This window comes from Drosophila kikkawai, chromosome 3R, assembly GCF_030179895.1.
Source record: "Drosophila kikkawai strain 14028-0561.14 chromosome 3R, DkikHiC1v2, whole genome shotgun sequence".
In the NCBI taxonomy this organism is placed as follows: Eukaryota; Metazoa; Arthropoda; class Insecta; order Diptera; family Drosophilidae; genus Drosophila; species Drosophila kikkawai.
The window spans coordinates 24,510,256-24,524,079 of record NC_091731.1 but is presented as its reverse complement, the minus strand read 5'-3'; the positions used below and the strand labels follow the sequence as shown (position 1 = coordinate 24,524,079).

The window sequence follows — 13,824 nt, the reverse complement described above, 5'->3', positions numbered from 1 at the left end:
CTCGCCGCTGTGTGTTTCTCTACGACCTAGTATGGTTGTACGGGGCAATGGCTTCCGCTGGATTTTATCCAGCTTTTTGACGTGTGTGTGTGTGTGTGTGTGTGCTTTTTGGACAGTGTAGTAGTGGCTGCGCTTCAATTTGTGACATTTTGACAGCAGTTGTTGCAGTTGAATCCGAAAGTTGCTCTCTTGAGTAATCGTACAGCTTTTTCACTTACAAACGCGCAATTTTGTGGATTGCACAAAATACGTACATAGACACGGCTCCGTGTGGATGTGTCTAAAAGCCTAGACAGCAGTTGGGAACGGAGTGCCAGTTAAATATTTATGGGGAACAATCTAAATGTGGATTTCTGTAGATGAGTTGGGTCGAAAAGAAAGCCTCGCGGAATTGCCAAGAATAAACAATTGCCAAGTGCGATAATGGATGCAACATTGAGAAGGGATAAATTTTAGATATTAGGTAATTTGCGGTGTTTGTCGCCATGACTCCGATGGCAAATTAGGGGATAGCTTCAGGGCTGGGGGAATTACATCAAATTATATTAGGTTACCATAAAAGTAATTTACTAAATTTGGATAGGTAAATCATTATTGGCTTGCTTTGCTGCTATGTTAAACAATGTTTCCATTTACTGTCTCACTTGTTGGCAATACAAAAAATAGCTAACGTTTTTTGCAACTACCAGTCAGTTTCGTTATTGTGTAGTTTTTCCAATAAATTGATTTCATTCCATTATATTTAAAATATTTTTTTGCGATGCATTCCGCAAGCGATAATTGGCACAAAAACAATTCTGACAGAGCCAATACATTTATCAGGCGCTGCAATTATGTATATTTATAATCGTTTTAACAGATGAGCTATACGACTGGCACAATTTGTCCCATTGCCTCTCATTGCCTCAATTTGGATCGCCTTCAGCTGGGGATTTCCGAGCGAAGGCAGCTGAAATTACAACGCAAACTCAGGGCCTGTATTTACTGCGACTATTTGAGGAGGAAAGGCTGGCACACACAAATACAGCGAGTTAGCTATTAAACATATTTGACTTGACGTCGAAGTGAGCAAAGCGCACACATTTATACATATATTCACACGGTTACTCTGGCTTAAATATGGGTTGACATCTTGGCTATCTTTTAGCTAAATAAGAGAAGATATGTGAATATTTTGTTTTATTCCTGATCCTTAAAATATACCTTTTTAAAAACAGAGATTACAACAAGTTTTTCACCTGTTTTAATACATTTCAACAGTAGGTATATTTTATAAATTACTTAATCAATAAACTAGCAATTAAACCGGATTCTTGGACTAACTTTCTAGAGTTACAACATACCATAAAATCAAGGCAAACCAACCTACTTACAATTGTAAGAGTAATATTTTTTTTGTATTTTTAAAATGAAAAATATATTTATACATATATATTTTTGTGATCAGCACTGTTGACGCGGATGCTGAGCCAGTTTCCCTTGGCCTGGGAGGCAGTGTATTCGAGTGGGGTGGTCGGTGTATGATAATAATTCAACAAATTGTTTAACAAGGAGAGACAGCCACAGTCACGCGACTCACTCCTCGAACTCCAAACCTTTGGAGCGCTCCTCGTGTTAATCGCTTTATATGCAGCGATTGCGAGGGTGGGTGTGAGAGTCTGAGGTGATGTCTTGTTTTAATGCAATGTGTGTGGGTGGGTGAGGGTGTGCGAGTGCCTAGGGCAATACACGCACAGCTGCCGAAATATCTTACCTCCATTCCATGAAATGAAACAATTAGGAGAAAAAGTTGCCTCTTGCTAAGGACACTTTCCTTTCCTTTTCCCCACTTCCCTTCGGCTGGCGCTGCCTTTCCTGAGGGGTTTTCGGATATCCAAAGACCCAACCCTTTTTATAGCTCGGCAAACATGTGTATGCCTGTAAACAAGGCTGCCTGCCTGTGTGTTATGTGAGTGTGTGTCTCTGTGTGCGTTTAATGACAAAATAATTAGAAAACTTTTTGTGTACTCTGCAGCCGGGTCCTGGAGTCTGAGTCCCGATGTGTCGCCATTGCTCCGATGTCCTCCCACATTTTCGCCGCTTCACTCCGCTCCGCTCCCTGTCAATGTCACCGCCAATTTGCTACTTCTACCAGCCCTTCTTTGGGCCGGGTCCGGGTCCTCTGTACGTATACGTAATACGTGTATATCTGCTCCTGGCCACACACACATCTGGAAATTGCTAAACAACAACGCTGGCTTCCTCGGCCTTGGTGTCTTCGGCAATTAGGAGGCATGGGTTGCGACATTGACACCTGAGTGTTGGCTTCCGGGGCTCAGGGTTTGCCTAAAATGTTTAAAAATGTAAGCCACGGAATTTGAAAGCAGCTAATAGTGTATTGCGATCTAATTAGGAAAGCATGTTATGTTGAAAATTTAAAATAGCTCAAACCCTGGCCAATGTCCTTGAGTATTTAAGATGTTCCTTCCCAACATCCGCCATTTTTCAGCGAACCACACAGATTAAATGGCTTAAGGGCGTCTTGGGGCGGGGCTGGCCCTGCTATCGGTTTTTAATTATCTTTGAACGAATGCAATTGCCATTAAATTGAGAGCACCGCAAGGCACCAGTGTGTGACTAATGCGCTAATCTCCGCGGCAGGGGAACCAGCCAGCCACCCGATGGCCCGAATATTTTATTGGATTCGGCTATCAGCCAGTTGGCATTTAGTTATTAGGCACTTGAACATATGGCGCAGCCAAAAGGAGCGAAAAACTTTCGCCAGACAGACGGAGAGCACAAGGCACAAGAGTACCCGGTGGACACACACAAAAACACACTATACACTTTATTCCAGTGAACTGGCCCACATTGCGTATGCGTATCGCCGGTTCGCCCCGTCACGAAACTAGCTGCTTACCGGCTGTGTACGTGGAGGTGTTTTTATTGAAGTGCGTGGCGAAACACTTTAACTCGTTGTCCGAATAGCTGCACGGACCACCGGCACGGCAACTCCCGGACTTCCTAACCCACAAAACGTGCTGCCAAATCGATGGCTGGCCATGGTCACAGAAAAGGCGGTGGCACGGTGCAAATAAACAGCTTTTAGGGACACCGCAGCAGTAAAAGAAATTACGTATTTCTTGTTCGTTGTTGAAAATATCAAGAGGTTTAAAAGAAAAGGAACGCCTTTACGAAGTCTTCTAGTTTTCTTAATTTAAAGGTCAGCGGGTAACTTATTTCAAAATGGTATTTTTCACCCAATTTGCTTAAAGGTATATGGATTTTATATTACTGATTCTACGCTAGGATTCCAGCAAGGTTTTCTGTCAAAGACTAAGCGCTGACCGATAAACGCTTACATGAACTCATACCTGGACAAATAGTCGTATGAATACGACGATGCCAAGTATTTGCACTGGCCAAAAGGGGGAACCGCAAAAATACAAAAAAAAAAAAAATCTACAAAAACAGAAAAAAAGTTAAGCTGAAGGCAAACTTTGTGCCACGTGTGGTGGAGAGCGAGAGGAGGCAAGAGCTAGTTGATTTTCCACAGTTGAGTCGAGTTTATTTTGCCGGCCAGGTGAGAGAGCAGGTGAGCGAGAGCAGGACCAGGACTACCGAGGAGAACAGCAGCCGGCATTGCATACATTTTTGCTGCGTGCCTTGGCAGTTTTTCTACCATTTGGCAGGGCCGGCCAAGTCGAGCGTGAAATGTTGATGAAGTAACCGCACATGTTTGCCGTTTGCCTCTTGTCGTGCATAAGTTCCTAAAAACCGGGTTCACCTCAAGTGAGTGTTTAGGCGAAAAGTTTTATTCAGCTGCCCATTCACACAGAACAAAAATATACACCAAAGTTTAAGGAATTTAATGCATAAATATCGATGATGAAATATTTCACATTTTGGAAATGTATTTAAAATAAATGTTTGCCTATTTTCTTGGCTTAAAAACATCCCTCTACCAAAGCGAAAAATTAAAAAAAAAATTGTAATTTGTAATACATTTTCCTTACTGTGTACTTGTGCTGTTGTTACTGACGTCTAAGCTCAAATTAGTTTGTCCAGCAGGACCCACGTTCGGATTTGTGCAACAACAAACTCGTGTTTCTCCCTCTTTGATGATACATATACAAATAGGGCGATAAAAAAATACTTCAAAACAGAACCGAAAAAAAAATAAAAGTTTGGCAACTAGAGCATGTCATGATGCACGGCCACCATAGATGTTGATGCACATACATCGTGGCCGAAACAAATGTCAGGAGGCAGGCTGAAACAACGGAATTCAGGATTCCCCGGCTCCACCAGGACTCTGATTCAGTTTCAGTTTCGGTTCCAAGGACAATGTAACCATGTTAAACAGCAATCAGAGTGGAAATACAAACCACTCGCTGGTAATTTTGCATGCAACGCTTAATGCTTGTGGCGAAAGTGGCGTTGATTTCGGCAGACAACTTTTTCAGTTTTTTTTCGCCCCCTTTTTTTTCGGTTTTTATTCTGCTGTAGAATTTTTTTTTGTTGTATATTTCTGTGTTACATTTCCCCCTCCAAAGCAGTGTCGCTAAAGTTTTTGCGGGGCCTAAAGGCTGGGGGGGGGGGCTCGTCGGCAGCGGGCCAAATTAAACGAAATGTATATAAATTCGCTGCAGCGACGCTGCTGCACTCGAAATTTGAGTGAGTGGCTGCATGCATAAAGAAGCACCAGCAGCAGCGGATGCCCAAAGGCTGAGCAGTGGCTGCACTGAGAGAAATAATATAGCAAGATAAATAATAATGTATAATAAGTAAGCAGATGAATTTTAAATTATTTATTACAAGGTTCAGTTAATCCATTTCAGTTTTATTTTTTATATAATTTCTTTTTAAACACACATAATTTTCCTCTGTGTGGATACAGTTTTCGGGCTGGGCGGCGGCTGAGATATGCAGGCAGCCGTGGCGTGAGATGTTTGCTAACATGAACAACAATGTGCTGCTGTTGTTGCTGCTTCTGCTGCTACTGCTGCTGCTGCTGCTGCTGCTGCTGCTGCTACTGCCTGCCGCGTTGTCTAAAGTTTGAAGTGCGCATAATAAGCCAGGCAGCAGCAGAGGCGCTTTTCCCCGCCGAACCATGCCAAATTAGGCACTGCAGATAGTGCCCCGAAATGTAGGCAACCGTTTTTGGAAGGCCAAAATAAGTGAGCAAAGGAGGAGCTCGGGGTTCAATTGAGCTCGGAGTTCGTGGCGCTGCTTGTTAGCTTTCGAAAGTGAAACTAATTTCCGTTCTTACGTGGCTTTGGCTTCAAGTTGCCCCGAACTGGGTCAAAGAGCGAAAGTTTTGCTCTAAACTCATAAAGCGAAAGGGAATATAAATAAGCTGAATACAAGTGATAATTGCATAAGCAGAACTTGTTTCAGAAACATAAAAGTATATATTTTAATGAGAAACTAAATCAAAATTGACCTATAAAGAATCAGCTTCATTATGTCACATCGTGGTGTATAGTATATATTCTATATTGTGAACTATTCCCAATTAATTGTGAAAGAAAAAAAGCTACACTCTACAGCGGCATCATTATCTCATTAGCCCACATGCAATCGACTAATTTATTAATCCACTTATAAATGATTTTGGTATTTTGCCCCCGGCCAAAAACAAAACTTATAATTCTTCCAAACTCCTCTTCTCTTGCAGAAATTTGAAATCGAAAAAACAATGCTACAATTGGATAACTTTGCACACCTCAATGGCAGGCAACGGCAGCAACACCAACAGCAGCAGCAACATCAACAGAAGCAGCAGCAGCAGCGTAAAAGTTATGCCCCAGGCAGAAACTGAAAATGAAACAACTTAATTAGTAGATGTAGGAGTCGAGAGCAAAAAGCTGCGCACTCCCTGAATTCCGAATCAGACTAGTCCAGTTCAGTTCAGTTCAGCTCAGCTCGGGGAAGTGGAAGTAAGCATTACTGCGAAATTTAAGGAAGAATTGCGCCGAAGGTAAACGTGTTCGCGTGTGAGTGAGAGTGGCCGCATTTTGTTCGAGAAAATTAAATTGAAAACAGCGCCAGAAGAGAGGCGAGTGTAAACACTCAAGTATACGAGCCGAGCCTGCATATAAATTGTTACAATTTACACAATGGATTTGGCAGCGCCGAGGACTTCCACGATGCACGTAACCACTTCCTACTACGCCAGCATCCGACGGTGCTCTCTGGCTTTATTCGCGCTCTTCCTGTTCGCGGCACACATCAGCATTACTTCCGGTCAAATCGATTGGGACGATGACGATGATCCAGGTGAGTGACAGAAAATAACATAAACTGTAGCTTTCCCAGCAGCTTACGAATACAACTGAAAATGTGACTAGAATTCACTCCTTTTATTCACTCTCCCCTAGAGCCACGTGAATAAATTACAGATCTAGTAGTTAAAGGAATATACAGTTCAATCAGAGAGATACAAAACAGCCGTTACAGGCCAAGACAGTGTTTTCCAATTGAGTTTCGGTTATGTTTTTGTAATTAAGTTTAATTGCCATTGCGTATACGCCGTGGGTGCCCAAGAAAAGGGGAAAACAGGCGGCAGCAGCAGCGCACTGGGAACGGGGCTTTTAATTAATCGCAGATTTATGGCTTGAGGTATGTGTTGTGCCATATAAATGGAATTTTAATTATTCAAAAGCTACAATTAAAATATTTAATGAATTCATAAGTCTGACAGTTTAATTGCAAGAGTTTGCCATAACTTTGGCAGCGACGAGGAGAATATTTATAGAAACGGATAAGTCCTGTTGTCGGGACAGGCCAAAGGAAGCGCTCAGAGGCTTTGTGTCCGGATACCTGTTGGACACATATTTTAATTTATTTATTTCCAGCGCCAGCAGCTGTGGGCGAAAGTTCAATCTCTCGGCCAAGCCATTAGCACAAATATTCATAAACTTTTGTCAGAGAGCCTTTGCTTTTTTCTCGGCCTTCGGTCCTCGGTCCTTCTCCTCGCACCGATTCAAATTCATCGAAATAATTAATTTCGGTTTGAGGAGAGCGCTTTCACGGCACTTGAGCCGCACACCCGCCCATCGCCCAACAGATGGCCTTGTATCCAGCACACTTTTCTATTTTGTGATCAAAATGGAACTCCTTTGTGCTTCGGTGGGGCTAAATCACACGGTTTGTCTCATTTATCGATTTTTGCCCCATTGTGCGAGGCCCTCGGTGGCGCACGCTTTTAAGCTAACGATGCAAACTGAAAATGTTGACAACAAACATTTTTCAAGCTGTGAGCTGTGAGCAGTAGCTGTGTTGCTGTGAGCTGCGAGCGGTGTGTTGTCCTTGTTGCAAGGTAGCCGAGCCTTAAACAAATACAGATAGAGGTCTCTCAGCGTGTGCGCTGCTATTCCCCTAACACACACCCCACGGACCCACACACACACACACGTGTGTGTATCTCGGATGGAAATAGAAGCAGACAGCAGAAGCCACCCGCCGTGATTCCATTTTAGCCGGGGCTACAGGCGCCCAGCCAAGTTTTTACTTTTACAGTTGGGAAATATGGTTTTGCATAAAATTGCGAGTAAATGCTGCGATATGAGTCAAGGCTAAGATTAGCCAGGCATGATCTTAAAGCACCGTTTTGTACCGAACGCTGCAGATGCGCCAGTGGAAAATTACAAAAAAATTAATCCAAGGAGAGGGCGAAATAAAAATGCCACAAATTTGCAGAAGGCACTCGGAGAAAATATTGCATTAATTGTTTCTTACATAAAAATGACTGTAGAATATTTAAGAATAAAATTATGAAAAGTTTAAAACGGAAGTATAAGCCAAGCTTGATTGATTAGGGAACTTAAAACAACAGAATATCTTAAAAAATAAAAATATTATCTGAAAAAAGAACCACTAATCTAAGAGGTTTCACAACCCAACTATTTAATAACATAAAAAAATATATTTCATTTAAAACTTTTATCAAATAATTTGTTACCCATCCAATTTCTGATTTTAAAACCTATAAACTTTTTGTTCAAGTGCAGAGATACCGCCGCAGGGCAATGTGGCTATGGCCATAAACAACCGGCGTTCTTCTTCCCCGCCAACACTGTAAAATTATGAAATCATAAAAATATTTTTACGATTACATAAAAAGTTGCGAAAATGTGGGCGTCGCATACAATGTACGCCGTTGTCCTAGACATCGGGCCTGGGGTATTTTTTTTTTTTTTTGCTTTGGGCTCTGGTATTCGGAGAGGTCTCGGCAATTGCGTGATAGTATAAAATTCAACTTTAGACATATGACTTCATTATTTATCAAACTGCCTGCCGGGGCCTGAAAGCGTCAAATGGCAAAAAGCGGACAGGACCCAATCCCAGTCACAGGAACCTCGTCCTCGCGTCCCTTCGAATAGTTCTGCTCCCAACCGCACACCCAACATTGACCTGTGGCCGGAACCGAAACCCAGTGCCATATATTCAAATTACGTGTGTCACACAAAGGAAGGCGGAGAGCTTGGCGAGCGCTTCAAGGGGCCAGAAACCACATTCGAACAATTTCATTAAAAATGAGCCACATGTGTGGGACGCTTTTCGGGTTATTTCATTTGCTGAACTCTGCGGCTTTAACCCTATTAGCCTTTTGCTGCTGCCGGCCATAATTCATGTTGTTTTCATTTGTTTTGATTAGCAAATGAATGCCGTCCGGGTTTTTGGTCGGGATTGTTGGATTTTTGGTTACAGAGTAAAAAAAAATTACGATTAAAAGGGAATAATTAATAAAAGATGGAGTTTTTGTAGCCCCAATAGATATGACTTATAAAAGATATATTGAAAGAGATTTTTTCTTAATTTTTAAGTAACCTCTTACAGAATATTTGTTATATGTTATTTGTTATGTTTTTTATACATTTTTCTCCGTGTGACAAATCATAACGTGACTCGCTCGCCGGGCACTAAAAATCGTATTTCGAGTATTTGGCTCTGTCTCGTGCGTGTTTCGTTTCACTTGCCACACGCAATCCACAATCCGCCATGTGAGCTGTGAATTGCTGTAACACAACACACTTCTCCTCCAAGGAATAGGGAGACGGCGGCCTTCGAGGACATGGAGGAACGCGAAAGAGGAGCGAACGCGTTGGACATAAAAATTTTAATTTATGCCGTGTTGAGTGCGTTATGCCCCAGTTCGCCACAAGTGTGCCTACTTTAGATCTCCCCCGTATCACACAATGTATGCAGATAGCTGGCACACCATCGTCGGGCCAAAACAGTGTATCGGGATGAGTGGAAAATTGCAAATTAAAGAATTTAAATTCATTAGAAAAGTTGCTTATGTATACTAGCTCCCTCGCAGACTGGATTATCAGTTTAGTTTCTTAGTAACTTTATATATTTTTAAAGTTTTCTTGGCTTTAAAGAAAAGACGTGTGCCCCCAAGGAAACAAGGGATCTATACTCCTTACATATATATATATATTTTTTTTGACAGGCTATCAAGAAATTCGGTGCACTGTGCGGCCCCAAGTCAGACCACAAATCGGCACTTCTGACGCGCTCTCTATAGCTCATTTTGCCGTCGTTCGCCGGGCGCTGGAAAATGTTGGATTTGCTCAAGGCACGCGATGGATTTCCATTCCATTTCCCTGCTGATACCATGTGAGGGAAGCAGCACACTCACTGTGGGACAGAGTGGCGGGGCAGGCGGCCGCAAATATGTAAAAATTATAATTCATGTTACATATTTGATGAAACACATTCAATCATTCGCCTGGCACAGCCACAGCCCGATAATTACGCATTTCGCCTTTTTCGCAGTGTGGTTATTTTTAATGATAAATGACCGGACCCAAAGTGTTGGAAATTTTTCGGAGCTTATTCCGAATATTTCCTCACCTCACTGGTGTTTATGTGCTGGGCGTGTGCTTCTCTTCCCTTTCAGCTTTGTGTAACTAATTTTGTGTCAAAAATACTTAGCAGCCACCACGATAATACCCATTCGTACAAACATGCACGTGTATAAGGGATAGGGAAGGAGGGCAAACAAGCTGCTGAATATGGCAACGCAATTTGTCATTTGTCAGACTCTAATGCAGTTAATAATTAGCTAAGCTGTCTAATGGTAAGGTGTCTCGATTCCTCTTGACAATGTAATGCTTGACTTCACCCCTCGCCCACGAAATCTCCTTTGGGCCATTAGCGCAGCCAAGTTGCTTCAAGTTTGGAAAGCCTATTGGGAAATCAATAGATGATTAATTGCCTCAGCTACATGGGGCCTTAAAGGATTTGCTATTTATGTAGAGAGCTTAAAATATATGGATAATTTGGATAATTATGTAGAAAATAGGTTCGATAGGTCGTTGACTTGAATAATAGTACTTATAAAATAGTAATTAGATATGCATTGCGTTGTTGTTATACTTAAGCTACATAAAATTTGGACTGGTTTTGACTTCCCATTCTAAGGTTATCCTTTATTTTCCACAGCTAAACGGATGATCAATAAATCCGCGGTTTGCATACTGTTCAGATTCTTGGCCGTTGACAACATCAAGGTGCTTATCCAGTGATTTAGCCGACTTGAGCGCTCAGCAGGGAATTTTCCCTAACAAAGGGAATATCATTTCAAATGTCATGTATAAAAGGAAGAAGTCAAAAAAAGGGGAGAACTAAAGCTGGTGGAACACGCGAAATCCTAGACCTCCGGCCCGACTGTCGCACAGCAGACACGCTGAAACTGTTCACTTTGGCGAAACGTATAAATTTTCTATTGATTTATGCCAAGTTTGCATGCCATTTTTTTTTGCTTTTGCATAATTTCTGCTGTTGGCCAAATTGCACTCAGCAGAAGGACGAAGGACGAAGGAGCAAGGCGAAAAGGACGAGCAGTGCGGAGGGCGAGGAGAGGCTGGCCGCGGACAACCAAGGCAAATACAATTGTTGCGATTGCGACTGTCTCTTCGCGGTCATGGCTCGACTGCTACTTACTAACACAATGGTGAACACAATTTCCAGTGCCACAGCGAGTGCACTGAGCGAAAAAGTTTAACAAGCAACTATAGATTCTCTGTTTTCCTTTTAGGATTTATTAAATTCGATCAATGTATTTGATAATATTGTATTAATCATTCAGTAAATAAAAACTTTATCTGAAATGTTAAAAGTACTCGGTTTTTTTTCTCCGTGTCCAACTGCGGCAGTTACAGTTGGGCTACAGCAGTTACAGCGGCTACACTGCTGCAGCCAGTGGCATGAATTGCGATGATGGAGTTATCCATTTATACTCGCATTTGCATAGAACCAGTGCCTGTGATTGCCGCTGGGCGAGAGACGCTGCGCTGACACATGACATGGAAAAATGAAAACGAAGCCCGTCGTGCAGTCGGTCTCTAGTCGCTTTTCCCGCTATTCCGCTTTTCCCAACCTATCTCGTTCTGACGCAGAACAAATGGTCAAATAGTTGGCGCTGCAACCCCTCCCCTGACAGTTGAGACACGGGCAAAAACCTCCCAAAAAAAAAAAAGGAAGACGAGTATAAAAGGCGGAAGAGAAACGGCTTTTCCAGATGCAGCTGCCCTGGAAGTGGTGCTATGTTAGAGAGCCTGCCACTGCAACATTTTCTATATATCACATGTAAATCTGATAGCCGGTTACCCTGGGTGAGAGCCTAGCAGAAAATGTATGCCTAAAACTGCGATTATTGCTAGCTTTTAATTTAATTTTAGAGGAAACTATGATATTTTAAATATTAATATTAGCATTTTATAGATCTTAGTTTATTTAAAAATATGTGTGCTAATATACTGAGAGGACCATCATCCTGTAAACAAAATGTTTACTTTATTTTTCATTCATTTCCTGAAATGTGTTTTTAAAATGGGTAGAAAATTATACAAGGGATTTGTTTGATTATCAAAGAGTAGTATTTTTAGTCAAGTCTGAGCACTAATTTCATCCCCGTCTCTATGAACGCCGTATCTGCGTCCTGGGAATGCCAGAAATGTGGTTCGCTCTCCAACTCTGCTTAGCTTTTGACTGGCTGCCAGGCACGCTCGGTTGGAAGTCAAAACCATGTTGCACATCCATCACTTGGAGTAAACAATTTTTGATTAATCGCCGCCACCGGACCTCGACTCCAACTGAAACTGGGTGTGGTGTGCACTTTGTGCAACATTTTTCCTATTGCTGCAATGGAAATACAACACGAAATGGGAAAAATACAACAAACTCTTTGGCACGTGCACTCGGAGGAGGAGGCATTTTGCCCAAAAAGCACCGGGACATGTGTATACAAATTGCAGAATGAGCCGGGCAGCCCGTTGGCCAGTGCAAATTTGTAACATGACTGCCTGCCCGACCGCCAACTGTCCCAACCAGCATCTGGCAACGGAAAGCGACTGCCACTGACCAGCATCAACGGCTGCCATTTGACTTTTGCATATTCGACTCCGGCTCAACTCGTTACCAGCGGCCTCCATTTGGGCCGTCAACCGTTGTTAAGCCTCGCAACTTATCAAAGTGATCGGAGCGGACTTGGGTCCGGGGACAGGACACCACTTAATGGGGGTTTCTTTGAGAATTTCAATACATATTAAACGGGTTATGCCACAAAAGGATTACAACACTTGTCCCCCAAGCATATCATTATGGTTAAACAATTTTTTCCGACAACTTTATTAGCCCGGCCCCGAAATCGACTGACCCGTGCGCAAAGGGTGCGCAAAGGGGGCCGGAGGGAGCCAAAGCGAAAGCAAAAGGCAAAAGGGTTTCCCTGGGCGAGGCGTGCGAAAAATTCTAAACAAATAAATAAAAGGCAAGTTTGTAGCCGGCCGGGGCCAGCGTGGAAAATTGCTATGCGGCATGCGTCAGCGTCAAAAACTATTTTATAGCTGATTCGTGTTGTCGTCGGCATTGGAAATGGAAAGGGGCAACAGGGCGAAGGAGCAGTAGGAGAAAAGAGGAGGGGCTAACGAGGCTGCTGGCCAACGGGGCGGATGAGTGGCGCGCTAGCTAGGGAAGCTGGCTGGAATAAGTCAACGTGGCAAAATGTGTCAAAATGTGCAATTTATTTAATTCTCGACGCTCACACACTCAGAGCCGACCCTTCCCTTATAGGATTTCCACTTGTTTTCCCCCCAAAAATAAAGCCTATAAAAAGAAAAGAGTTCTTGCACTTCAAGTAATACTAAAAAGTAAGGAAATGCTACAAATAGTGCTTCTTTCTAGACAACAGTTTATTTAAAATAAGTCTTCATTTCAGCCTCGAGAGGGTTTTTTCTCCGTGTTGGCGTAAACTCATTTTCATACTTTGTATCTCTGTTTTCCCTTTATTTTTCGATTTGACTTGATGCTATTTAAGAGCAAAAACTTTTAAGTTGTTCCACAAAAGTTTCGCAAGCAACATAAATTGGATTAAACCAGAAAGATGGCACCAGCGCGGCCAAAGGACCGGGGACAGGACCCAACCCAGCAATGACACACAACTTGCCCTTTTGTTGTGCTGCTGCTGTCCTCCAATCCAATCATCCGACCATTTCACTGGAAAAACCCTTTTCATCCCGCTGCAAAGTATTTGCTAATGTGTGCGAATTCGGGGGAATGCACGTGACGCCAGGAGTGGACGCCAACCATGCGAGCCCGGCAGTGGCCGGGTCAACTCATTAGCCAAATGAAGCCAAAAACTAAACGTATTGCCTGGAAACTTTGAACAGTCAACATGGAGGTCGACCGGCCCGTCCGATCGGCAAAATCAAATGGGGCATGGGCAGCAGAAACTTTTGCCGACCCCGGGGAAAACCATAAATGTCAAAGTCAGCTAAAAGTTTGCATAGTTTTTGACTTTCAACAGCGAACAGCGAACAGCCCGAGGGCCTC

The 13,824-nt window shown here is 42.8% G+C and overlaps 1 protein-coding gene across 1 annotated transcript in view; it reads left to right on the top strand.

Moving 5' to 3' along the window:
- The first annotated feature begins 6,101 nt into the window (after positions 1–6,101).
- Positions 6,102–13,824, top strand: part of side-III (sidestep III) — a 73,150-nt gene continuing 65,427 nt past the window's right edge. Inside the window, exon 1 of the mRNA XM_017161329.3 lies at positions 6,102–6,261. Within this exon, the coding sequence (XP_017016818.1) occupies positions 6,102–6,261 (160 nt within the window). The remainder of the gene's footprint in view (positions 6,262–13,824) is intronic.